The 27,802-nt window shown below is 47.2% G+C and overlaps 2 protein-coding genes across 6 annotated transcripts in view; one reads left to right on the top strand and one right to left on the bottom strand.

Moving 5' to 3' along the window:
* Positions 1-1,030: 1,030 nt before the first annotated feature.
* Positions 1,031-16,983, top strand: LOC117039176 (phosphatidylethanolamine-binding protein 1-like). Its single transcript, XM_033136246.1, has 4 exons — positions 1,031-1,252; positions 11,215-11,324; positions 11,711-11,811; positions 16,516-16,983. Exons 1-4 carry the CDS (start codon positions 1,118-1,120, stop codon positions 16,731-16,733), a joined length of 564 nt encoding a protein of 187 aa, XP_032992137.1. The 5' UTR covers positions 1,031-1,117; the 3' UTR covers positions 16,734-16,983.
* A 3,742-nt stretch (positions 16,984-20,725) lies between these two features.
* TAOK3 (TAO kinase 3) overlaps positions 20,726-27,802 on the bottom strand; it is a 119,338-nt gene continuing 112,261 nt past the window's right edge. For all 5 annotated transcript variants that reach the window (XM_033135737.1, XM_033135736.1, XM_033135738.1 and 2 more), the window contains 4 exons: positions 27,125-27,364; positions 26,044-26,256; positions 23,893-24,075; positions 20,726-21,774 (listed from right to left, as the gene is read on the bottom strand). In XM_033135737.1, coding sequence (XP_032991628.1) covers positions 21,613-21,774; positions 23,893-24,075; positions 26,044-26,256; positions 27,125-27,364 — 798 coding nt within the window. In that variant the 3' untranslated portion in view covers positions 20,726-21,612. The remainder of the gene's footprint in view (positions 21,775-23,892; positions 24,076-26,043; positions 26,257-27,124; positions 27,365-27,802) is intronic.

The following is a 27,802-nucleotide window of genomic DNA, read 5'->3' as shown; positions in this document are numbered from 1 at the left end:
TTACAGAATCCCCATCCATGTACATCAAGGTCAGGCTGACTTAAGGCTCTTTTCTCTTCTCGTTTCTCTTCTAGAAAAGTAAATTAAATCATAAGGAAAGGAAATTTGCAAACTGGCTTTATGAAAGTATAACATAACAGAGACGAGCAAGTCAACATTTGATGCAGAGCGGAAGAAGGGGAATCCACCCAGAAAAGGAGGTTAGAGGTGCCTGGAGACTTCTTTTGGATTCTCAGAATGCAATAAGCAGAATAATGTTTTTCCTGTAACAGATTAATAATAATATTACGCAAGTGATGAAGAGCTTCTGCCTCCAGCTAACCATTTCTAGGAATGCCAAAGAGACAATCGTGGCTTCAGAGCTCCCTCTGCTGGTCACATGGGATCAATGCAAGGAGTGATCCTGCTCCAAACTTGGGGACATGTTTGAGGCAGGCAGCCCATTAAAGAATTTAGAGGTGATTCATCAGCAGCCTTTTAACCAATGAACGCTAGTTTATACGGGGTTAAGTACCACCTATGCATCATTTTCATAAAGCTTTCTCTCAAGGCATATATCATGAAGTCAGTAAATTACAAATCTGCTTTCCAAAGTCTCTCCCATGCGGTCATCTCGACGGTGTGCCCTGGCCATACAGCAACTGTTGCTGAGACATTTCACTCCAAATTTGCTATACAGAGCATGATGGCAGGGAGGTATCCTGCCCCATCTAACATAAATCCTGGCTACGACCATGTGGCCGACGCAGTTGCACTGCAGAGGGCTGTCTCTACTCCTCGGAGTAGACCCATTGGAACTAACAGACCGGATTAACTGAGTTCCCTTAAAAACTTCAACGGGTCTGCTGCAGAACTGAGCTCGATATATAACCGAGGGCTGCGGAGGGAGACTGGCGGCTTCTGCCGTCGGGGCGTGGTCCTAGTCGTGCAGGCGGACCAAGGAGGAGCCGCCGAGGCTGAAATCGGTGGGGCTTGGCGCCGCCTTGCCCCTCCCTCCACCTTTCCAGCATTAGCCTCCCAGCCCCAGAGCCGCGCCTCTGACGCAGTAGAACCGTCGGAGACTCCCGGTGGCCGCGCGCACAGCTTTCCAGCCTCCGTTCTGGTCTCCGCCCCGAGGATGCCGCAGTCGCTGAGCGAGTGGGACGGGCCCCTGAGCCTTGCTGAGGCGGACGAGAAGCCGGCGCGCCCGCTGCGGGTCCGCTATGGGGCTGTGGAGCTCCGGGAGCTGGGCAAGGCGCTCACCCCAACCCAGGTAAAAGGGCTCCGAGGCGGTGTTCGGGATTTCGCTCCCAAGACCAAAACCCGGGTTGTCTTCGTTTTTTTGTGGCGTCCACGTCCAAAGGAGCTCAGGGTGGGGTACGTGGTTCTCCCTACATAGCAACCCTGCGAGGTAGGTCAGGTGAAGAGACTGTTCCTGCCAGAAGGTCACCCAGTGAGCTTCTCATTGAAGGAATCTCAGCCAAAGAATCCATGGCCTAGTGGAGATTTGAACTGGGGACTCCTGGGTCTGACACTCTAATCACTCCACCACACTATCTTCCTTCCCTCATTTGCCTTTTCTATCTCTCTTCTAAACCTGGGTGGATAAAAATCAATGTTTTTTTTTAAATAAATAAATCAATCGGATTTTTTAAAATTTAAATTGGACTTTTAAAATAAAATGCTTTTGGAGGAAAAAAATCTTTCTAAAGATAGTTTTCTATTTAAGTTACATTATAGTCCAAAGGCTATTCTTCAGGAAATAAGGATTTAAGTTTTTCATGTAGGCCTATGCTAAAACTCGGTCTAAGGGTTAAAAATAAAATAAAATCATTTAACCACATCAGTTAACAAACATGGATACATATGCTACAATGTTATTTTAGTTTTAGTTAAATAAATGGTTATTAAGGAAATGGTTATTTTTCTCCTTCCAATAAAGTACGGCAGAAAAGTTGTCCAAATATAAACAGTTAACTTATTAAACCTCACAATAATTTCATAGTAAAAACAAAATAAAATAAAAAATTCCTTCCAGTAGCACCTTAGAGACCAACTAAGTATGTTCTTGGTATGAGCTTTCGTGTGCATGCACACTTCTTCAGATTTCATAATTATCTGTCAATGTATTTCTAATAGTATAACCAAATCAGTAATTTTTGATATAACTGTAAAAAGTACTGCGAAAATTTATTAAGGTATTCCAAAAAGGAAATCTTCATCTGGTTGTAAATTTTAGGATTATAGGCTACCAGCAAGAATGAGTCTTACTGACTAGTGATTTAAATCGTGATTTAAATCGATTTGATTTAAATCAAATCCACCCTGTTCTAAACTGTTCTATCCTTCCTTCCTCCCTCCCTCCTTCCCTCCCTCCATTTCTCTCTCTCTTCCTCATCTGCAAACCCTCTTTTTCGTTTATTCTCCCATGTACCCATCTATCTCTCTGGGCTCTTCTAGACAACTGGTTTATTGAGCATCCGTCCAGACGTCTTGTGTTTCGTTTTCCACAAAGGGGCTGGATTGCGAACCCTTCCTGCCTCCTTTCATTCCTCCTCGCCTATTCAGTGTCCACCTCCAAGTGTCCCCCAGTTTCTCCTCCTTAGATCCAGAGATTCCCTATGCAATCAAGGAGGCTCCTCTGTTCGGATTTTCAAAGCAAAGAGAAGCTCCAGATATTGGGAGAAGGAAGTGTGGGGTAGCAATAGCTGGAGGAGAACGCAGCATGGCATATCTGTCAAGCCTCCCTGCTGTTCCCCACTGCTATAATAAGGGAATTTCCCACAAAAAGGGGAAAGGTTGACAGCTATGAAGCATGGGTGAAGGGGTCTCACAGCCCACTCTTATGATTTGTTTGCCCAGAGGTTCCATGAAATCACTCCAAACCACTGTTGTTACACTTGCCTGCATACTTCCCTATCAATTTTCTTACCTCAAAAAGTCTGGGGTGGGTTTTTTTTTGGGTGTGTGTGTGTGTGTGTGTTTAGCGAGTTTGTTGTGCATGATTGCCAAATCCATTTTAATAGTGCAGCCTAAATTTGCCAGTATACAACTCAATCTTCTGCCACAAAACATCCACAGTCTTATAGTCATCTTTTCCTCTCTCTGCTTTCCTTTCTTTTCTCTCTCTCTCTCCCTGTTCCGCTTGCTTTCTACATGCAGGGAGATTTTATATGTTGGCACATTCAAAATTGCTATTCGTACCTTCCTTGCTAACACTCAGAACAGAATAATTGGGAGCCCAGAAATATGTCCGGAGTTCCAGAATTGGTTTGAGCTCCTTCCTGTCAAAAGCCCAGATTGCTTTCTCTTAACAAAATGCATGTGCTGCTTCTTGCTTGTTAAAGAAAACCTCAAAGCAGTTTACAAAATCTAAAGTGAAACATTAAAACGATATTTTTAAAAACAAGTAGGGTTGCCATACATATGGACTTTCCTGGACATAGCTGGCAAAAAAGCTCAAAAACTTTGGGCAAAACTTTTTTTTTTTTTTTAAAGCTGAACAACTTTGCCCCCCCCAAAAAAAGTTCAACAATTTTTGTGTCCAGATTGGCAACCCTAAAAACAAGTATTTAAAAGTATCCAGAGTCTCTTCTCTCTGTGTGTATAAATATCTGGGAGAAATAGGATTCCATTTACATTTAAAGGTCAGCCTACCTACATAATTTGCACTTTGTGAAACCATTCACATACTTCAACACAGCCATCCTTCAACATTCATACTACTCCAAATTTTCCAGTGCTGTTCTCCAGCCAAGAAATGTGACCCCTATGTGTTTGTGAAAACAGCATACAGATTGCTGTGTATGTGTATCTTAATCAAAACTGCAGAGAAAAATGAGGGCATTATGGGGGGAAATGCACTAAAATGCTGATAATTTTTTTTTGTGAGGACTGTTTTTATCTAAAGAAAAAAATTGCAAACTGAACTAGATGTGTGGAGAACTGGAAGATTGGAAATGGAGAGAAATTGAAATGGACAGATTTGCACATCCCTAATGGAACTTAACAGGGACACGGGTGACTCTGTGGGTTAAACCACAGAGCCTAGGGCTTGCCGATCAGAAGGTCGGCAGTTCGAATCCCTGCGACAGGGTGAGCTCCCATTGCTCAGTCCCTGCTCCTGCCCACCTAGCAGTTCGAAAGCACGTCACAGTGCAAGTAGATAAATAGGTACCGCTCCAGCGGAAGGGTAAACGGCGTTTCCGTGCGCTGCTCTGGTTCGCCAGAAGCAGCTTAGCCATGCTGGCCACATGACCCGGAAGCTGTACGCTGGCTCCCTCAGCCAGTAAAGTGAGATGAGCGCTGCAACCCAAGAGTCGTCCGTGACTGGACTTAATGTTCAGGGGTCCCTTTACCTTTAATAGAACATAATCTAAATATCCAACTTGCGCTCTCTCTCTCTCTCTCTCTCTCTCTCTCACACACACACACAGTTGTCTGCATTTTAAGACTCTTCTCGTGGGGCCCAGTGAACATTGAATATAAGAAAAGCCTGCTGGATCAGGCACGTGGCCCATCTAATCCAGCATCCAGTTCTCAGAGTAGCCAACCAGATGCATTTGAGAAACTCGCAAATCCATTATATTTTAGCTGCACAATCAGAATGAATTTCAGGAACCGAAATGCTTTTTCTGTGCAGCCTGAAGAGGAGCGGTGAACAACATCATTATAGTTACTTGTTGAATGGTCTGTGTCACCATTAAGATAAAGAGGTTGGGATAGGGCCAGAGGTCAGCAAATTTTTTCAGCAGGGGGCCAGTCTACTGTCCCTCAGACCTTGGGGGGGGGCGGACTATATTTTGGGGGGAAATATGAACGAATTCCTATAACCCAGAGATGCATTTTAAATAAAAGCACACATTCTACTCATGTAAAAACATGCTGATTCCTGGACTGTCCACGGGCCGGATTGAGAAGACGATTGGGCTGGATCCAGCCCCCGGGCCATAGTTTGCCTACCCATGGGATAGGTGAATGTATCTGTGGACTGTCCCTGAACAAGTGACTTTTCTAAGTTCTAAAAATTCTTAACCAAGCTCAAGGCTGCCATCTGAACTAGTCGGATGTTTAACTGATAATCAATCTCAGTCAGTCCATCCTTGGAAAAATAAGACTACAGAGCTCTCTTGCCCCCAAACGGCAACTGGGCATTCCTTTTTTTGGCGACTGCAAATCTTGGTCTAAGTAGCCATCTGGCGACTAGCTTATCTATCTGAGTTTCTAACAGCCCTTTCCTCCACGATCTTGTCGAATTCTTTTTCAAAACCACCCAAGCTGGTGGCCACCACCAGCACCTCCTGTGGGACAGTTTCATAGTTTAATGATGTGCTACGTGAAGAAGAAGAAGTAGCCAATGGGGGACTTTCCTACTGAACCTCCTGCACTTAAAAAATAATAATTAAAAATTCCCACTGCACCACCGATCCCTATCATTGCCTACAATAGCAAACGTTTCACAGTCTGCCATTATTGGGTAGCCCCCCAGGCTATTGTCCCCCCCTGGCCAATCACAGGGCTCAGAGCCGACCCCCTCATTTGAATGCTTGCCAGTATATAAGGGCACTGCTTGGATGAGGTCACCAGCATTTGCAGCGTGCAGAAAGCTGAGCAAGAGTGGGGAAGGAAGACATGGCAGCTCTTAAAACGTACAGGATGTCCACCTACACCCTGAGGAACAGGAGGAGGAGCTGGCCGAGGAGGCGTGGCCCGGAAAAAAGGAGGAGGAGCTACGAATGGAGGCAGAGGCAGGGGTGGAGCCGCCGGCCTAGCAGGCCACACAAGGCACCGGCCAGGAGAAAGAGAGTTCTGCCCAAGCCCAGGAGGAACATCTGCATTGTCCGGTTCCCGAGGCGAGGCTACCGGATGAAGTGCCCACTGATGTCCTGGTGTTTCAAAAGGTGGATGCGAGGCAGCAGAAGCAATCCTTCGCACGGGGCCAGGTATTCCCTGCGCTCCAGCCGGCCAATGGTCCTTCGGAGCCGCCAGCCCAGGAAGTGCCCACCAGGCCCTCGGCGCTGCCCTGACTTCCTGCAGGCCGCCCTGAGGGAGATAGCGAGCAAGAAACACGCCAAGTCGGTGGCCCCTACCCTCCCCAAGAAGCGACGGCGTTACTCGGACGAGGAGATTTTCTACCGCTTGGCGAAACCCTCCAAAGCGGAAGAATCGGGAGAGGAGAGCGGTGACAACGATGTGGAGATCTCGGCTGCTGGGATAGCCCAGTCGGCAGAGAGACCATAAGCTAGAGACAGACACACCCGTCTCCTCCTTCTCGGAACAGCAAACGGGCCTGGGAAATGACCCAGAGGAGAAGAGAGGAAGAAGGGAATAATAACCATAATTTTAAAAAATAAGAACCCTGTGTTGAAAGATCCAAGAACTTAAAGGAGACCACCTGCACCCATATTCCAATCCTGATTTTTAATTAATTTTATTTTTTAGGCTGTTTATCTCTGGCTCAGTGGGGGGCATTGGGAAAGTTGTTATTTTTTTTTTTTAGCCTTGGCATGGTCAGTGAACAACACGGAAAGGGGCTTGCCATCTCTGAGCCCACCTGCTGAAAGGATGTCCGCCTCTCTCCCTCGATAGCAAGAGGCAAACAGAAATCGGCCCCCACTGCTACGAGAACAAAAGGATTGTTGTCCAGGGTGCTCCCTCCTCACCCCAGGAATTCTTCTTGAAATACTAATAAATCTGGATCTCTTGGAACACATGGTTTGGCTTGTGAAATGCTGAGGGGCAATTGGGCTGGGTGGGGAATAAGGAAGAAAAGGCTGCTGGTGACCACTAGACATGATGGCTACGTTCTCCCTCCACTGTCGGAGGCAGTACGCCTGGGAATACCAATTGCTGGGAATCGCAAGGAGGGAGGGTGCTGCTGCTGTGCTGGGCTAAAATAGGTCATCCTGATTCAGAAGGGCTCCCCTTAGGTGGACGTAAGAGTCCAAGATCGCTTCTGCTCACTAAGACCCAGCGGCTACCATTTAGGGCTGGACCTGGTTTTGAGGGAGTCTTTGGCAAAGTTTCCCGCCCAACCCCTATTCTTTGCTTACTGGCCGTTGTGGGAAAGGAGAGGACAAGGTAGGGCAAGAAGGAATCCCCAGCAGTCCTGACTGGGGCCCATTGGGGACTGGTAGGGCAGATGTCTGGGAGCCGAACAGTAGGGGGAGCCAGAACCCATCGCAGGCAGTTCCCATTAATTCTAGCTTAGTTCCCACCCTCTTCCCTGCCGAGTTCCACCATAAGGAGAAGGCTGTCAATGAGAACAGGTTGCTGGACTTGAAAGGCCATTGGCTTGATCCAGCAGCCTCTTCTTAACGTTCTGGCAGGGCGACACGGAGACCAAGGCCACATTCAAACCACACAACTCGCAGAGTGTTTAACAATCACAGGGGACTCTGGGGATTGTAGCTCTCAGAGGGGATACAAGGGGTCTCCTAACATCTCTCAGCACCCTTAACAAACTGCAACTCCCAGAATTCTTTGAGGGAAGCCATGTTTGTTTACAGTGGACTCGTGGCGCTTCAAATTTAAGCAAAGGAGGAAGCTGAAAGCCATTGTTGCTCCCTAGGTTGGAAGGCAGGCAGGTGGGGCTGTCTGAGGTTGGTGGGCCAGTGCCCCATTCAACAAATAAGTCTCCACTGGGGGGGGGGGTTGTTTTGCTGTCGCTATGGTTGAACAATTGGGAGTCATAATACCTCCTCCAAGCATAATATTTTATGCCTCCATCACGTCACCCAATCAAGTCTTTCCTGGCTTTTCCTCCTCAATTTCAAAAGACACAAATGTTTTAACCTTTCCTTATAAGGATCTCCCCTCTTCTCCCCTCCCCCCCTCAAATATTACCTGAACATTTCTGGGTTAGGGAGTCTTTCCTAGAGTTATCGCACTGGCCTGAAATCATAAATGAAGATTAAAACAAAACAAGAAATTGCTCAGGTGTACTACTTTTTGAGTTCTTGAGATTGTTCTTCTCTGCTTTGGATTTATCATTTAAAAAAAAAGATAAGTATTTTTATTGGTGCTGCTTTATATCATATACCACCCCATGATAATTGAATGAAGGCTAATTGAATCATCAAGCTCAGGACACAATGTATACGTTTCAAAAGATCGTTTTATTATTACTCCAGGATGAACTTCCTGAGGGGGTGAGGGGGGACACACACTTTGGATACAATGACAAATCCCTTTTCATTTTCCTTCCAGCGGTAGCCAATTTCTGTCTTGTTTCTTGTTAGCGAAGAAAGGAATAAATTATTCGTTCAAGGGGTAGGTTCAGAGATGCGGGCCTTTTTCCAGGTGACGGGTGTCTCTTGGTTATTTATCCAATGGCTCAAATGTCTTCTTTTCTCCTCCTCCTGCAGGCATTGATAAATCTATTAGTTCTGCAAAAATGGCTACAGGACAGGATTGGAATGTGGGTGGTGACATGCCCCTCAGTTTCATTGGATCTTTTGAGCAGGCCGGTGGCTTATGTAATATTTGCCTCCCTCTTCTCCCTTCGGTTTTCTGTCAGGCCTGCTTGCTGTCCTGAGAAGAGCGAGGGAGAAGTTCATCTAGCTTGATACCTCCTGGAGCTCATTCGCCGTTGGCTGAGGTACCCCTGGAGCCACGTTCTCTGCCTGTGGGTTGGCAGGCGAGCCCTTGTCTTTCGATTTGTAGGGCTTTGCCAACTTGTAGAAAATCTCCTCGTCGGAGTAACGCTGGCGCTTCCTGGGGGAGGCTGGCGCCACCCACTTGGCTCGCTTCTTGCTCGCCACTTGCCTGAGGGTGGCGTGGAGGAACTTCGGGCAGGAACAAGGGTGCTGCTGATTCCGCTGCCTGACCAGCCGCAGGGGCATCTTGTGGTGGACATCCGCTATGCAGGGGCTCAAGGCGGCTTTGGCCTTCTGTAAGGAAAGGACGTCATCCCGCATCTTCCGGTTGAAGTACCAGGACAGGAGAGGGCATGATGTTAAGTAGCTGCTTCTCGGGAACCTGATAATGCAAACGTTCCTCCTGGGTTTCTGAGGTAGTTTCCCTTGTCTGTTCAGGATCTTCTGGGCTCTGCTTTGCTGGCTCTTTCTACCCCTTTTGATGGCAGCCATGGCCTCTTGCTGGTTTGTCCTCTCCAGCTCAACTGCCCCACCTGCAAATGCTGCTGACCTCCGGCCAGCACTCCTTATATACCGGCAGGCATTCAAATGAGGGGCTACTTCTGAGTCCTGTGATTGGCTGGGGATGAACAATCGCTCAGGGGCTATCCAATAATGATGGACTGTGAGGCATTAGCCTCTGTGTGGAATTATGGGGGTGGAGTCAAATGTTCAGGGCTCAAACCAGCATAACATAAGCCACTATTTAAACTTGGCATCCATGGAATATTCTGCATCAACCCAACACTATTTTACATCGTAAACAAGTTTGAGTGTGCTTAACTTTGGCTGTTCCTTTTATTTCTCTCTTTTTTTGTATCTGAGTGTCATGGATTTTTTATTTATTTTATTTATTTTTTAAAAAATCAGCACCAACATTCTTCTCCACCCCCCTTTCCTAGCTGCAGGGTAAAATATTTTCTTTATTTTGTGCCATTTGGAGCCGTTGTGTTTTATTCTTCTGAAACACAAAAAACACACCAGATGTTCTGAATTAACTTTCCACTATGCTTCATTTCTACACGCTGGCTCATTTGTAAATCTCTTTTCTTTTCCTTTTTGGTTCACAAAACATTTTTTATTTTTTTAAAAAAATTAACCCCCCCCCCCCATGGTCCTTTATTCAGTTGAAATAAAGGGTAGACAAAAAGTTCCGAAGGCGTTCAAAATATTTTGTTGTTACCTGATGCGGTTTGGAAACAAGAAATTCCTTGCTTGGGGCGATAATCAACACTCCGAAAAACATTGGAATATATAAGAAGAGCCTTTCTGGATCAGGCCAGTGGCCCATCTAATCCAGCATCCTGTTCTTACAGTGGCCAGCAAGTTGTCCCAATTCCACCTTTGAAATCCTGGTAATGTCTGGGAAAATTCAGATGCATGGTAGCCCTAACTAAAAGCCAGTCATGATGGGAGTTGTAGTCCAAAAAGGCTGTGCTTGGTGGGGCTGATGGGAGTTGAAGTGGGGGGGGGGGAGGGCTGTATTTTTCCATCTTTGTGCATATAGCAGCCTCGCCGCTGCAGTCATATCTTGCAGTGGTCTTCCATAGTCCTTTTTCTAATTGTCCTTGCAAGTTTCCTAGAACAGTGTTTTTCAACCTTTTTTGGGCAAAGGCACACTTGTTTCATGAAAAAAATCACGAGGCACACCACCATTAGAAAATGTTAAATTTTTTTAACTCTGTGCCTATATTGACTATATATAAAGTACGGTAATTCTCTTGAATAGGAATCAAATAAACACAAAGAAAGTATTTTATAATTACTTTATTATGAAATAGTAAGTAAACAGAAATATGAAAAATTATAAAATACTTTATTCAGTGTGCAACCAGGGCCTGTTTGGCTGAACACAAAGCTGATATTCTGGCTGGAATTTTTCCCAAGGCACACCAAGTGTGCCGCGGAACAGTGGTTGAAAAACACTGTCCTAGAAGCAGTTGGCTCATTGCTGTGGATAACAGGACGCTGGATGGATTTGATCCAGTTAAGACTCACAAGCCAGGTGGAGGGAAAGGCGAATGAAATGAAACTCCTTATGCAGAGCGTTGTAAGCAAGCCTCACTTGCGTGACTGCTTCTAATTACCGCTTTGTTTGGAGTATGGGAAGAACATCCCTTCCGGCATTGACTCTGGACAGTTTCTTCCTCCTTCCTTGATCCCTGTGGCTTGGACCACTTGATGGAGCCATCTGGATTGCATTACCAAATCGAGTCCTTGCTTGAAGGTCCTTCTTACCAGCAGAGCAAAGCAGAACCTTTTTGATTTATACCAGCCTCTTCTGCATTTCGTCTTTCTGCTTCTTTGTAACTTGGGGGGGTGGGGGTGGGTCTCCCTTTAAGCACAGGGTTGGGGGACTGGATGCTGCCGGCGGGTCAGATCCCTAACCCGGTCCAACTTTTGTCAGTGCCAATCAGCTGATCAGAGGTTGCAGCAATCTCATTCGGAGACAGGCTTCCAGTGCCAATCAGCTGACCCGGAAGCTGCAGTCGGCACAGAATGCTGCAGCGCGATTGCTAACAGGAGCGAGGCCTTGTCATACCTATTCCCAGAGATGTGCACTGGTTTCCAATTTGCAATTTCCCTTAAAACTGAACAGGTCCAGAACTGTCCCACATCCATTGACTGGGAGGGCTGCGACCCACAAAAACTCTACACCTTGATTCTCACAGACCTAGATGTTCCCAGCAGGGTGGATCCGAAACTCAGGTGAGAGAGCACAGAAAAGGGACATTCTCTCCCTTTGGCCTACTCCTGTCTTTATAGAAATATGCATGTTTTCAATGGTCATCATCCAGGGAGGGTGGAATAACTGTGCAGCCACACAGGGAAGGACCATAGCTCAGTGGTGGAGCAATATTGAGCTAGATTGATCCATTGGTCTGACTTTGGTGTCGGGCAGCTTCCTCTGTTCTTAGCATCTTTTAGTTATTTAGAGAACTTGTACACTGCTTTTCAGCTTAAAAGCACATGCTGCACTGCTGAGTTAGGTGGTGGATTTTACCAAAAAGGGAAACCATGGAGGATTAATGTGGAACACTTGGTTTGGATGTTGAATTCTGAATGCTCCTCCCCTGCTCTTTTTCCTCCTGTAGAGAGTGGCACCATTTCCTGGTGACCAACATGCAAGGCAACGACATCGGCAGCGGGTGCATTTTGTCGGATTATATTGGATCTGCGCCTGCCATGGGAACAGGTAGGCAAACCATTGTAGAGGGGTGGGCAAACTTTTTTTAAATGAAAATTTGCTCTGCAGGCCAGACCTTTATCAGATTCTAGCTTTGCGGGCTAAATTTGACAGGTGGGCAAGGGTGCCCATCTGCCACACACCTGATGTCACAGGCAGTTGGGTGCTTTGAAGTCCCAGAGTTGGGATTTGCTGGGCTTGCAAAGAACCCTGCATAGTGCTTTAAAGTACTCGTGGTTGTGGCATTACCACCCACTAGCTGATTGAAGGTAGAGCCAGAGGCTGCTTTAAGGCTCTCTGATTGTGTATTATCAGCCCCAACTCTACCCCTAGCACACCTCAAATCCCAAGTCCAAGGCAGGTGGCTGTGGATTGGGGAAAGCAGCCCATAGGCCAAATTTGAACCCCTGGTGGGCCAAGTTTGGCCTGTGGGCCAAAGGTTCCCCACCTCTAACATTGGCACTAGGGTGAGAACCTCAGCCTTAGGGGCCAAATGTGGCCTTCTGGACTTCTGGATTTGACAGGAGTGAGTATCCAGGCCTTGAAGGCAGAAGGACTTGAAAGTCTTGCATTTTCAAAGTAAGCACCTGTTACAGCACCAGCAAGAAGCACAGAACAGACAAGAACAAGGTGATACGTTGCTTCAACAGCCCTTCAAGGCACTGTGATTGGAGGGCCCTGGTAAAATTGTTCCTACTGATTGAAAGTTTAAAAAGTCGTATCTTTGGCATTTTCCCTATATGACAAATCTGGAGTGAAACTTTTCCATTTCGCTGACAAATGCAGCAGGGTAGCCATTCAGCTGAGTTTTGATCCAGGCAATTGTCCTAATCTGATGCATACACACCTACCAGACAGAAAGGCTGCCCCCTGCTGAGACTGAGGGGAACTGACTTCCAAAATCATCTTGGGTGGGGGGCACCAGCTTGGAAACCTATGTGGATTCTCTACCTTTAACTTTGAGGGTGATTGCCTTGCCTAAGAGACTGAGCAAAGGGCTGGCTGGTTTGTTCCTAGACAAGTAGGGACTTCGCCCTGTGCCAGGAACCCAGAAATCAAATACAGAGTACATTATTTGCTTTTAGATGGGTTGATTGTTTTACCTTCTGAGAGATTAGCAGTGTGATGTTTGATTGGACTGGATGCCAAGTGCCGTTCAAACATGATTTGATGTGTGTGGAGAGGTGAGGCATTTCTTTCCTCCTTGACAGATTCTTGGCTTTTTAACTGGAGTAAATGGCCGGGAGTGTTTCTTCTTAAGAAACAAACATTAAAGCCTTGGGCGTTTTTAGAAAGCACATCTCTGCCTCTCCCTGGGAAGGCACTTTAAAGGCAGCCCAAGTTGGGGACCATCACTGCTTCTTGTGCTAGTGAGTTCCACAGTTTACATGTGCCCTGCTTGAAGTAGGACTTCAGCTCGATGGACTGGTGATCTGAGTTGGGATCAGGCAGCTCCCATACATTCCTATCAGCAGGGCATACCGCCTCTCCGCCGCCTCCCTCTCGCGCTTGCCGCCCCTCGGGAGGGGGGGGGGTGGGCGAACAGGGGATGAGGGACGTGGCGCTGGAGCAGTGCGGGGCTCTGTGTGCCCTTCCAGTGCTCCCGGGACGGGAGGCGAGGGCGGCCAGCTCGCAGCCTGCCCGGGACCGGCATGGGCAGCAGCGGCTGCACCCGGCCAACAGCCCGCCCGCGGGGGCGGGTTGGGGAGAGGGGCAACCGGTATGCCGGTGGGCTCGATCCTTCTGGCGCCCCCATGCATCCGTGGGGTCGGGTTGGGGAGGGGGTGCCCGGTATGCCGACGGGCTCGCGGGGGCGCCCCTGGGGGCCCGGCGCCCTGGTGCGCCGCGCCACCAGCCCAAATGGACGAGACAGCCCTGCCTATCAGTTTAATCTGCAACACAGCCATTAAGAACCCAAGAATGTGAGAAGAGGCTGTTGGATCAGGCCAATGGCCCATGTAGTCCAGCATCCTGTTCGCACAGTGGCCAACCAGATGCCATGCCATAATGGGAAACCCTCAAGCATAATGCAAGAAAAAGGGTCCTTTCCCCTCCTGCAGTTTCCAGCAACTGGTGCTGAGAAGCATTGCCGCCTCCAATGGTGTAGGCACAGCAGCTCCATCATGGCTGATAGCCTTTGAAAGCCCTCTCCTCCATGAATTTGTCCAATCCTCTTTTAAAAACATCTTGGTTGGTGGCCATTGCTGCCTCTAGTGGCAGTGAGTTCCACAGCTTAACTATGCAATGCATGAAGAAGTCCTTTCTTTTCTCTATACCAATTCTTCCAGCGTCCATCTCCATTAGGAGTCCACGAGAGTGGAAGAATTGGTTAAGAATAAACAAAAAACTGGATACATTTTTGGGACAGGACTCATTTAGATTCCGAGCTGCCCCGTATGGTACGGCGCAACGGACTTTCCCCCCTGGCGCCGTTGGGCCCGCCCTCACTTAAATATAGCGCAGCACCCACCTCACAGAACACCAATTCCACAAATTCCCACAAATTACCCCAGATTATTTTGTGGGGGACTTGTATGAGGGAAAATTTAATAATTTGGAGTCTCAGGCAGGATTTGATCAAATAAACAAGAGAGATTTTATTTAGCAAAGGGAAGTTTATGACACAAGTGGATAAAACATAGGATACTTCAGATTATGTTATTTCACTTCAGTGCTTTCTCAACTGTTGCCGCTTAATATGTTGGTTCTTAAACAAGGTGGTACTTCCTGTCGGTTACAAACCCCTTTGACAACCCTACTCCTGAGGTACTCCAAGTAACAGACCCAAGGGATCACTACACCCCTCTTAACTGGTTTGGGAGTCTTCTCTTTTGTAGCAGAATCTCTCCCCTCCTGACTGGAATGAGACCTAAGTAGACCCTGTATCTTTCCAGCTTCTACTTCTCCTGGCTCAGCCTCAGCCTCTCAGTTAATTCCTGGCCTATTACTCTCACAGGACGCCATACACTGTCCTTCACACTAAGCTCAGAGACTCCTTTTTCTAGCTTGTGATATGTTCACCAAAGTGGATTTTTCTTCCCAGAACCAACTCTCTCCCCTCTTACTCTCTATTCTCCCAACCTATTCACCCAACCTCAATCCTAACCTACTCCTTTTCAACTCCCTCTCCTGGAACCCTGACCAATCAGAAGCTGCCGTTCATTAACCGTTTGCTGGCAGGGAAAAAGAAAAAGAAAATACCTGGGGACCCAACCTGCCCAGCAAAACAAACTTTTCCGTCACACCCTGTGAGTAAAGCACTGTGAACTCTGCAAATGCCTGCGGATAAATCGGCTGCCAGGCCCTGAGATGGAAGGTGCCTTGACTTGAGTTTCCTTGCAGATTGAATGCCTCTTTTGTGCAAAGGATTAAACTCATGTGTCAACGCACAGCTTAGGGGAGCCAGGTAACAAAAATTCCACACCCATAGCGGAGCTTAAAAGATACATTGAGAGGGCTTAAGTCAGTGTGGGAGAGGCAAGGTCTCCTCTCCTTCTGACACACCCTTCTGGATTTATTTCTGGCTGCTGCACCAGCAGAACTGACTTGCTGGGCCGGGCTGATCCATTAACCAACTCCTGCCAACCTGGTTCCCTCCAGATCTTTTTCGGATTACAACTCCCCATCCCAGCCCCCACAAGAACCCTGTGAAGTGGGTTAGCCTGAGAGAGGCAGTGGTTGGCCCAAAGTCACCCAGTGAGCTTCATGGCCGAGTGGGGATTTGAACCTTGGTCTCTCCCAGGTCTAGCACTCTAGAGCTCTAACCACTAAGCAGCACTGCCCAGTCAAAAGTTAGCTCCTGGACAGCACACTAGGTTACCTTTTCAGAGTCTTGCATGATGAAAATGCATTTATAGTAATTATTTGCTTACATACAAATTACATACATGTGTGAAATTTCTTAGAATCATAAAATTGTGCAGTTGGATGGTACCCAAAGGGTCATCTAGTCCAACCCCCTGCAATGCAGGTATCACAGCTGTAGATCTGTGTCCACTTTGGCCAATGCGTAAGTGGCTTCCCTAAGGGAAGGTGGACTTCTTTTGGGACACTCTTGTCCCTTTCTAGTTGCCATTTTCTAGTTCTACAACACCTTCTTATACTGTACAGGAGATGACATTTCAACAATCTCTTGATTGTTACTGTGTTAGAATTGTTTAAACAAAAAAGAACTATGGAAGTCTGCAATATGAAGTGGAGGAACTTAAAAGGAAGCAACTACTTACCTTGTTCCTCTCTGGATGCTTTTCTGCTCCATCCCATCCCAAACTATTCTTTTTCCTGCCTATTTTTACTTATCCTTTCCCCATCTCCTGCTGCCTCCATTCTATTCTCTTCCTCTCCTCTCTTGGCTGTCATCCCCCCCCCCCCGGAAGTACTCAAATGGGCAATCCCCGCTATTCCAGCAGTGAGCAGTCTCAGATCTCTGTACTCTGTATAGTCAGTCGGATTTGGCTAACCAATGTTGCTACCTGGGAGCAAATGGAGCCAGTTAAGAATGAGGGCAGTGGGCAAGAAGCCAGTTGAGAATGAGAGCAATGTGCATGAAGCCAGTTGAGAAAGAGGTTAATGTTGAAGGTTAAGCTGAACATTTTCATAGTCATTTCTTTAAAAAAAAGAAGTCAGAAAGGGTTGCTTTTCTGTATTGAGAAAAAACAACAGAGTTTTGAGAGCCGTACCAAAATATTTGCATTATATCCTTGCCCATCGTAGGACTTCACCGCTATGTGTGGCTGGTCTACGAGCAGCCGCAGCGACTGACCTGCGACGAGCCCATCCTGAATAAATTTACCGCCGCCAAGCGCGAGAAGTTCCGAGCCTCGTCCTTCCGCAAGAAGTATGGATTGGGTGCGCCTGTGGCAGGCACGTGCTACCAGGCCGAGTGGGATAGCCATGTGCCAAAGATCTACGAGCAGCTCGGCGTCAAATAGCCTGCCATGTGAATCCCATTGCAACTGAATAAAAAAAAGAGGGTGGTATCTAATGTTAAGCCCTACTTGGAACACACTTGCTGAAAACAGTGGGCATGACTCGAGTCTTATTGACTTCAGTGGGTCTACTCTTGAGTAGAATGCAACCCAATGAGCACAGGGAGATTTGTGGCAGTTTCCCCTTAACTTGGTGAGCCCTTTTCATGTGCTCTATAATAAAAGCAACCAAAATATCCTTGTACATGGATTCCTTTCTCCAACAGGAATCTGCCCGCATGCTGCAGAGGAGCTGCTCACCACATTGGCTGGAAGGCATGGAGGGGACTGGTGGGAGGGGTGACAGTTGCTCTTGGCTTCCCCATGCATTGAAAGAACACAGAACAGATTGAGGTTGAATCCTGACAAGACAGAAGTACTGTTTTGGGGGGACAGAGGGCTGGTTGGTGTGGAGGACTCCCTGGTCCTGAATGCAGCAACTGTGCCCCTGAAGGACCAGATGCGCAGCCTGGGAGTCATATTGGACTCATAGCTGTCCATGGAGGCGCAGGTCAATTCTGTGTCCAGGGCAGCTGTCTACCTGCGCCATCTGGTATGCAGACTGAGACCCTACCTGCCCGCAGACTGTTTTGCAAGAGTGGTGCATGCTCTGGTTATCTCCTGCTTGGACTACTGCAATGTGCTCTCTGTGGGGCTACCTTTGATGGTGACCTGGAAACTACAAGTAATCCAGAACGCAGCAGCTAGACTGGTGACTGGGAGTGGCTGCCGAGACCATATAACACCGGTCCTGAAAGACCTATATTGGCTCCCACTATGTTTCTGGGTACAATTCAAAGTTTTGGTGCTGACCTTTAAAGCCCTAAATGGCCTCGGCCCAGTATACCTGAAGAAGCGTCTCCACCCCCATCTTTCAGCCTGGACACTGAGGTCCAGTTCTGAGGGCCTTCTGGTGGTTCCCTCACTGCGAGAAGCGAGGTTACAGGGAACCAGGCACAGGACCTTCTCGGTAGTGGCGCCACCCTGTGGAACACCCTCCCATCAGATGTCAAGGAACAACTTTTAGAAGACATCTGAAGGCAACCCTGTTTAGGGAAGTTTTTAATGTTCGATGTTTTAGCGTGCTTTTAATATTCTTTTGGGAGCTGTCCAGAGTGTCTGGGGAGATCTGACCAGAGGGGCAGGGTATAAGTAATAAATTATTATTATTATTATTATTATTATTATTATTGTTATTATTATTATTATTATTATTGGCGGGTTGCAGGAGCCACATGGGGTAGCTCAGAGCACACAGTATGGGCAACTTTGGCCAGAACAGGGTTGTAGAACGTCAGACCTGGAGGTCACACCTTGACCTCCCATGCTCCTTTCTCTGACCCCCAGAACACTCCCCAAGCCCCACACTTCACTGGTCTTGCTCCTCACACTCACTGTTTCTGCCTAGCTGGAATGTGTCTTGCTTGCCTAGATGAGAAATAGAGAAGGGTATTTGGGCGATAGCCTACTGTATAAAATTTACTTTAGTTGCTCCACCCATTTTGCCATTGGACCTGCCTGCCCTAGGCATGCGGCCCCTGGGAAGTTGCTGGAAAAGGAATGTGGCCCTCACGCTGCAAAAAAGATTATCTACCTCTGGGACAGTGCAGGAAGGGGCAATATGAGCAGTCTCATGCACCAGCCTCCACTGATCTCTGGACTGTACCTGAATCTTGGCAGGACTAGCAGCTCCTGGGGGCGATGGTTTCTCACTAAGAAGTTCCCCAAATATTGCTTGGAGGCCAAGAAGAGGAGCAGAGAAAAGGAGAATCGTGGCAGGCTTGAAACCTTCACTGTTGCTCCTGAGATCCATTTGGGTGGATGGGTAAAAACAGCAGAGATAAGGCAGTCAACAAAAGCAAAAAAGAAAAAAGGGGGTTAAAAATATCCTAAGAATGTTGATGGGTCCAAGACAGACCCGACCTCCCAGCAAATTCCCTTTGGAGCCCTTAAGAGTGCAGGCAGGTGTAGTAAGAAGTCCCAGCTGGTTCCTTGACTGTGGTGTGAGTCCAGCTCCAATACAGCTTAGCAATTTCATAGAATCTTGAGTTAGAAGGGACCCCAGGAGTCATCTAGTCCAGCCCCCTGCAATGCAGGAATCACAGCTTAAGCATCCATGACAGATGGCCATCCAACCTCTGTTTAAAAGCCTTCTGTGACCCAGGTGGTGCGCTCCACTGTCAAACAGCTCTCACCATCAGAGTGTTGTTCCTAACGTTAGTCGGAATCTTCCTCCTTGTCCCTTGAATCCATTGGTTTGAGTCATCTGTTCTGGAGCAGCTCATCTTCCAGGTATTTGAAGATGCCTCTCATATCACCTCTCAGTTCTTCTCGTTTCCAAGCTAAACATACCCCAGCTCCTTCAACTGTTCATCATTAGGCTTGGGTTCCAGACCCTTGATCATCTTGGTCACCCTCCTCTACACAGGTTCCAGCTTGTGAATATCCTTCTTAAACTGTGGTGCCCAGAATTGGACATAGGACTCCAAGTGGCGTCTGACCAAAGCAGAACAGAGTGGTACTATTCTGGATGCTAGATGTCTGTTAATGCAGCCTAGAATTGCATTAGCTTTTTTCTTCCTGCTGCATCACACATGTTAAGCTCGTGGTCCACCAGACCCCATGATCCTTTTTGCAATGATTGCTGTACATAGCAATGAACTGATTCCTAATTCAGCTATCAGCCTGGGCCCTCCTCCCATTTTTCAGGTGAGCGGCTTGTTTTTCCATTTTCTTCCATCACATACATGTTCACCCATCTATCAAATCGCCCATCGCCAAAACAATGTGCAATAGGAATACTTTCTAAAATCAAATCCATGTGGGGCTTGGGATAGGTGTTCTCCTGGTGACATCACAGGAACCAGCCAATGAGCGCTGTCCACAGCTGGTTTCGGCTGCGGACTGGAAGGATGGCTCCCTGCCCTGGGAAAGGCCATATTGGAACAATGTATGCTACATTTCTCTTTGCCTTAAAAGTTTCAGGTGTGTTTCTGAGCACCAGTAAAGGCATCTGTGCAATACACGACAGAAGACCCTTTACACAATATTTCCTCTGCTCCTCTCCCGCTCTTGCCCCCTCCCGCAACATCTGAGGAGGAGGGACTCGGTGAAAATGGTCTTTGAGTTGTCCAGGCATCCAGCCCAAAAGCAGAGGATCTGATTGGCCGGCGTTTGCTGATAAAAGGTTCTCCTGTTGCTGGATGTAAAACAAGAGCTGGAAAGCCACACAAGAGTCTCTTCCATGGCTGACCAGAGATGGGGTGGTTAGTGGGTAGAGCAGGGCAAAGAGCTGCTTCCCCTGCTACAATGAGACAGCAAAGCTTCGTGAGCAACACTTTTATTTACAAATATAATTAAAAGCTCTGACAGTTATATCATGCTCTTCCCTTTGAGAACCTGAAAAAGGTTTTCTCTCTTTTTTTTTTTTTGCTTTTTTCCGTTTAGTATTTTTTTTTAAAGTGCATGCAAAAGAAGTAAAGCCTTTTTTTTAACCTTTTTTATTGTAAGAAAATACACAGTTTGAAAGTGTGAATAATGCAATATTTATGACCAAGATTATCGGGGACAGGGAGAGGGGAGGGAGGGGGGGGAACCAAAGGTGGGAGTTGTGGGTGGGTCGCAGGGAGGGGTGTGGAGGAGGAGGAGGAGGAGGAGGAAAGATTTAAGGTGATGTGAGAATGAGAGACAGTGTTAAACTCCAAAGATTGACTTGGAAAAGAGGCAGGGTGGAGGGTTTTGGAGGGGTGGGTGGGGGGTGTCAGCGTGGCCTGGAGTGTTGGGGGGGGGTCGGAGGGGGGAACAAGTCATCAGGTAGTAAAAAAACTTCTGATCAGAGAAACAGTTAAAATACAATATGAAAATAAGTAAATTTCTCCTTAAATTTCCTTCTATACACAAAATACACAATTTGACAAGGCCCAATTTGTGCTCCTGGGATTCTCTGGGCTCCTTAGTTTTTTTTTTTTTTTTAAGTGTATTCACATCCTCTGCTACAGCAGAAAATGATTATGATACAATCAAGAATGTGCCAAAGACCAACGGCCAAAAAAACCCACCTGGCCTGGCCTGACCCTTTTTCAAAAAAATCACGCTCTCCCTCTTTCCCCAACCCCCCTCCCCTTTCCCCCCCGCCCCCAAAGTAATAATATGTCCACCACTGATATGTACAGCACAATTTCAGAATTCATATTTTCTGTAAAATGTATCAAATTTCTCAATCTCTTAATAAAATTTTTTTATTATTATTTTTTTCATTTAGTTATTCCTGATGAATAAATACCAAAAAAAGAAATAATAATAATTAATAATAAAATTAAAATCTCAAAACGTTATGCAGCAGCTGATTAAGGTAAGGCTGCGATACCCATCTCTCTCCCCCTGGGAATTTGACTCCTTTTAATTTTCCTTCCTTGGTTTTTTTGTTTTTTGCTTGAATTTTCATTGGTAAGGTGGCAAAAAAAATATATGAGTGATTGCTGAAAAGCAAACATACATCCACTTTTTGTTTCGATTCGTTAGAATTGTCTCCAAAGTTTTCATTGAAACATTTTTTTTAATAATAATAATAAAAAAAATCATTGCACAGAGACATCAATACTGTGAGACACTATGAGATTCAAGAGAGACTGCGGAGCAATGGTCCTGCTCTGGAACGTGACACTTGGCGGGAAGGGGGGGCCCCTGATGGAGTAAGAATATACAGGCACTAAGTCCGACATGATGTCAGTAAGAGAGACAGAAAGAGAGAGAGCACACCCGTTAACATGGGGGGGGGAATGTTGGGATTTGAGATATTTTTTGTTTGCATTTTTGTTTTTTTAATGGCAAAAGAAATTTAATCTCATCTGTAGTCCTCCTTAGGAAATTCTAACGTGACCAAATTTCCAAAGCCCATCCGTAGGCTCTCCATGTCAAAAGTTTCAATCTCTCGCTCTTGCCTTTCCAACAGAAACTTTATCCTCTCGCTGCGTTCCTTCTGGAGGGCCGCCAGCTCCTCTTCAATCTGAAACGGCACAAAGGGTTTCTTTTAAAGCAAGCGCCTCGTAACACAGTGGCACAGTGAAGCCCGGGTTGTCAGAATCCCAAACATTTGAGGAACAGATCTAGACAAGAGGATTTCCTAACCCCCCCCTCCCATTTCTCCCGTAATGCTACTGGGAAGTGGACGGGGTGTTTGTGTGTGTGCTTGCAGCAGAAACAGGGGAGTCGAAACGGGATGTCCTTAGTGATTTCTCCTTTTCCAATTCCTCCTGTGGTAGTTTTTTTTAACGAACTCCTCCCGCCTCCCCGGGACTCTGAAACTGCAATATAGCTGTGGGAGGGGAGAACTATTTGTGGAGGGAATCACAGAATCATAGAGTTGGAAGGGACCCTGAGAATCAACTGGTCCAACCCTCTGCAATGCAGGAATGAATATGCAGCTGTCCCATATGAGGATCGAACCTGCGACCTTGGCATTATCAGCACCATGCTCGAACCAACTGAGCTATCTTTGTTCTTAATACAGGAATCTTTTGCCCAACATGGAGCTCAGACCCACAACCCTGAGATTAAGAGTCTCAAGCTCTACCGACTGAGCTACCCAGTTAATATGTGCCTCTGCGTTTGCTTTCAGCAACTCTCCCATCCAGTAACACTTCTAGGCTCACCTGGTGAGCAGAGTGTTTGGTATTGCTTCACCAGTGCATTCCCTGCATGGTCCCTGCCGGCAAAGCAGACGTCTGTAGCCTAGACACCTGAACCCTCCCACTCACCAGCCGATGAGCAGAGAGGGTTCAATCTTGCTAAGTGCAGCTTTGCCCCACCCTGCAGATCGACTTCACGGTAGGTGGGTGGGACTGCCAGTTACCTGGTGTCATGGTGTCACCTGGCTGACAGGTGGGTGTGACCCCCGCCCACCATTCAAAGCTGGCTTATGCAGGTGATAAAAAATTTGGCCTGCTGGACAAAAAAGCCACTGCATTTGGGGAAACCTCTGGTGGCAGTCTTAATACAGTGGAGCAGGTGGACTTTCCATTAGAACACACCTCCGGCAACGACACAGACTGATGCGTCTAGCAGTCAGGAAATCTGATTCCCTGGTGCACTCCAGCAAATGACAAATAAGCCTCAGCAGTGCTATTCCTTTTCTGTCGCTGGTATTCAGTTAAGCTCATGGGGCGTCTGATCAGGAATCTATCCATCCATTCCTACTAGAGTTGGTTCAGACATTAACTATTTACTCACAGCATTCATAAATGATTTAAAGGGTGGATCCATTCCTAAACCCAATGGTGCCATCTACCTAGTCGGTTTGGAATATTCCTCCTGCCCCCAACGCGACGATATGGGAAATTCCTTCCTTGTCTCGGTTATTAAAATGCCCATTATGCAGTGCTTATTATTACCACTGGTCTGGAGGCCGGAGAGAAAACAATTTACAGTTTCTGATTTATCTGACTGGGCAGAAGACAGCTTGGCGAAGCAATGCTGCTGTGAAGATGCCTGCCAAGGGGCCTGTCTGCCTGTCCCTCTGTATTCAATCTGCTAGCATGCAGATACTATGAAAGCATGGGCGGTCTGGAGGGTGGCAACATAAGAACGGGCCTTTTCCATGGTGGCTCCCTGCTTGTGGAATGCTCTCCCCAGGGATGCTTGCCTGGTGCCACTGCTACATATCTTTAGGTGCCGGGCAAACATGTTCCTTTTTAATCAGGTCTTCAGCTGTTAAACACTGGTGGCTTTTGTGCATGGGTGGGATGCTTTAATGCAGTTTTTTTAAAAAAATAATAATAAATAAATAGTAAAAAATTAGAATTGAATTTTAGACCTTTTTAATGCTGGTTTTAATCTATGTATGTGTACACTGTAAGTCGCTTTGAGTTGCCATGGCAAAAAAGGTGACTAATAAATTTTAAAAATACCACCGGGAGTAATTGTTAAGGCTCCCGTATTCTGTTCACAAGGAACTGATCCTGCTAGGATCCTGGTGCTTAGGGAAATGTAATGCATTGCCGCTACCAGGAATACAAAGGGTTAACTGCAGAGCGTGGGATGCATCTGGACAGCATGCACAACTCCACATCCCCACCCGTTCTTCCTTTCCTGGCTTTTTTGGCAATGGGCCCAACCCCTTCCATACCTTTTGCTCAAGATGTGCCCTGCGTAACGACACCCTCTGCTCCAGCTTCTGGAGTTCCCGCTCATGCTGTGCTTCCGTCTGCATCTTGATTTTGCTCTGATAGGCATTCAGCAGCTCCATCTCTTGCTGAAGCTGCAACCGCAGGGCTTGGCATTCCGCTTCCTGAGCCTCATCTAGCCGCAGCTGGGGGTGTAAAAAACAAACAAACCAACAAAATCATTTACAAAGTTAAGGGCGCTTGCTGGTCAAATCTGCTCTAGGGTTGGGCACAACAGCAAATACACAACAACAACAGTTGTTTAGGCAGGCCGTGAAGACGCATGCCCCAAAGGGGGAGAAAATGCAAAAGATTCTGATTGAAATGGCCAGCATAGTAGCCTTAACTGTGTGCTGAAATCTGGGGAAGTAAAGTTAAGGTTGGGCCCACTGCCTCGAGACTCCAAAGCTCCCTTCTTGCCATTGGCCCCAAAACCCCTTCTGCCCCTCTGAATGAGGTCTGCACCATGTCTCTCTCTTACTGTCTCCTTTCACCCCCTTTCCCCTTAAGTCCCTTTCTCTTCCACTGTATATAGACCACAGATGGGGAACCTGTAGCCCTCCATAAGCTGCTGGATTGCACCTCCTGTCAACTCTTAACTTTTGCCATGCCGTCAGGGGCTGATGGGAGGTGGAGCCCAACAACGTCACGGGAGCTGCCATAGGCCCCCCACCACTGGCAGACTCAGTCCCGCCTCATCCAATCATTGTGGCTCCAGTCCCAACACCCAGAATCCTTTGCTGCTCAGCACTCCTGTTTCTTTCATACACACACTCTTTGCTTTTCATTCCTTTCACCTTGCATGGAGTTTCAAACATACCCATTACACCTGGGCTTTCACCGCTCCCAATCTCCTTTCCCTGCCTTTCTGCTGCCTTTTCACAGCTCTCCTTTGGCCATCCTGCCCACACAGCTTCTCCTGCATCTAGAGCCACTGCAAAGTGCATCACACACCTTGCCTAGAGGCAATCCTTACAGCGGCCATGAAAGCAAGTCGGTCTTTTTTTATCTCCCATACTGCAGATGGGGAGGGGATGAGGCTGAGAGTGTGTGACTTGCCTGAGGTCACCTGGTGAGGTCGTGGCAAGAGCTAAGATTCACACTGGGAATCTCCTGGTTGGTGGCTCAGTATCTCAGCCACTGTGCTACTACACTAGCTCACAGCCTGTCATCAACATTTCTTGGCACCTGCTTTATTGTCCCAGAACTTAAAAGTGATTCTGAACACTCCAAGGTATGCCATGAGCTCAGCCAAAAGGTGTTTTCCTCATCACCTCCACCACCAAATCCATTCACGCTTGTTTCAGAGAATCACAGAGTTGGGAGGGACCTCAGGGGTCATCTAATCCAACCCCCTGTGATGCAGGAATCTTTCACCCAATGTGGGACTCGAACCCACGACCCTGAGGTTAAGAGTCCCATGCTTTACCCACCAAGCTATCCCTCAGGGCTTGGTTATCCTGAACGTTTCTGGATATTACAGCTGTGTGCAACTGGGGCTTCAAACTCCACACGTGCGCATACCAATGTATATAATCTGAAAAGATTTCATCGGTGAGGCTTGACGAGGGTTGCACATGCTGTTTAGCTGTTGCTTTTGTTTTAAATTAATTTGAAAATAAAACCAGGAAGAGGGAAAGGGAAAAGAGGGGAAAGAGAAAGGAGGGGAAATGAAATAAAACTAAGGAAAAGGAAAGGATAATAGTATGCAAATATTACTAAAAACAACAGCAGACCGCCATCAGTTCTCACCACAGGTAAGGTGACCACCAGTGCTTGTTAATATTTTGAAGAGCAAAAAAGAGGACGCTATGATGATTCTCATTTTAAATACCCCTACTATATATGGGCTATAGAAGCTGTGATATATTGCTGAGGGGGGCAGGGGAAGAGAAGAGGAAAGCAAGCCTTCAGCACCCAGTTATGACTATGTCTCATTCAGAAAGTACAGCCAGAGACATTTTGGCAAATTTTCAAAAAATCCACCCAGACAAAAACTTTACCCTGAAAAAGAGGACGTGTCCTGGAAAAAGAGGACACACGGCCACCCTAGTTAATATGGAACCATTTGAGGGGTTTGTGTGTGTGTGTGTGGAGCCCAGAGCTGCCCTCACCGCTTGCGATGCCATCATCTCATTGATGCTCTGCTCGTACTGCTCAGCCAGGATGGCAAGCTTCCTTGTCTGCTCGTCCTTCAGGCCTTTCAGAATAGTTTTGTGCTCACTCTTTGGAGTCACTTCCAGCTGGTGGTTCTTGAGTGCTTTATACTGCTTGGTTTGCACTTTGCAAGTGTCCTGGAACTGCTTCTTGATCTGCATTTCCATGGCCTGCAATGGAAGGCAACAACTCCGGGTGAGGTTACACGTGGCTATTTAAACATCGACGTTATCTGCATATCCCTATACGTTATTTAAGAACGGTACGATATTCATGCAGAAGCTTTACATTAAAGAAAATGTAACATCCCTATAATGGGCAAATTGTGCTCGAGAGAACCACGCCTCTCTCACAAGCTGCTTTCTCCACGAAACTATTGCCTGTCTCCAACCCGTGTCTCATCATTTCAGCTATTTGCTATTTTTCGTGTGATATAATTATCTGCTTTTTCCCTTTCACATGAAGAGCAGTTACCAGATCCCACGGAAGGCAGGGGTGCCAACGTAATAAAATATCGGGGGGGGGGGGCAGGTAAGCACATAATTGATCACATGATATGCCCCATGCACATCATTTGAACGACAATGCCCATTAACTGGGGGGGGGGGGGGTGGGCTGGCCCCTTCAAATATTTTTTTGGGGGAAGGGACCTCACTCCCTAGGAGTGGGCTCCTATGATGGAAGGTAACTGTAAGTGAATGACTCCTGAGCTATTGATACCAGTAATTCTTTCTCTGCTGAATGAATATATGGACAGGCGCCAAAATGGTGGCACTTATGTGCTAACAGCACCGAATACCAGGGATGGGGAACCTATAGCACTTCAGAGGTGGCTGGACTCCCATTTCCCCACCTGCATGGCCCATAGTAAGAGATTACAGGAACTGTAGTCCAAGGACATCTGGGAGACCAGATTCCCCATCCCTGCCACACACATATGGAATTAAGAACGCAGGGGGTGGCTAAGGTCAAGCAGCTGACTTTGCATCGCTTATCCCTATATCCCAGCTAGACCACAGCCCTCGCCTAGTTACTAACCTTCAGGTTTTTGGGCTGCTGCCGCAGTTCCATGACATGCTTCCTGTGCAGCTCCCGCTCCCGCCGCTTGTTGTACTCCAGCTGGTTCTCAAGCTCCGTCTGGTGCTGCAGCCGGATCAAGTCCATACGTAGCTTCTGCAACGTGTGCAGCTGCCTGTATTCTAGCTCGCGCGTCGACTCGTCGTGCCGGATTAGCATGGCGTGCTCCATCTCTTTCTGCGTTCTCTTCTTGTTCAGTTCCTGCGTGGCATAAGGGGAAGGGGTCAGGTGCAATCCCAAGCGAGGTAGCAAACCCCAATTTCTCATGCGTAGTAATAAATAAATAAATAAATGCACTGTTTTTGACCGACAGCCTACGCTAGTGTCCACGGCAGGGCTCTCGGGAGACTTGCAAAATGTTTTGTTGGACTGAGCTAATGTCCATGTAGTCCTTCATTTCTGACAGTAGTCAGACAGGCGCTTTGGGGAACTCACAAGTAAGGTATGCGATTGCTGGCTTTCCCTTCCTGTTTGCCCCATGCAGCTTGCATTGAGAAGTTCCTTGTGCTAAGAGCCACTGACAGACCTGCTTCTCCTCCATGAACGTACCTACTCCTTCTTGAAAGAGACCTAAGCCAGTACGTGAACGTGCTGTGTTTATTGCACATTGTGTGAAGAAGTGCGCTCGATGCCTCTACT

This window comes from Lacerta agilis, chromosome 17 (assembly GCF_009819535.1).
Source record: "Lacerta agilis isolate rLacAgi1 chromosome 17, rLacAgi1.pri, whole genome shotgun sequence".
Classification (NCBI taxonomy): domain Eukaryota; kingdom Metazoa; phylum Chordata; class Lepidosauria; order Squamata; family Lacertidae; genus Lacerta; species Lacerta agilis.
This window is presented reverse-complemented; position numbering and strand designations above follow the sequence as displayed.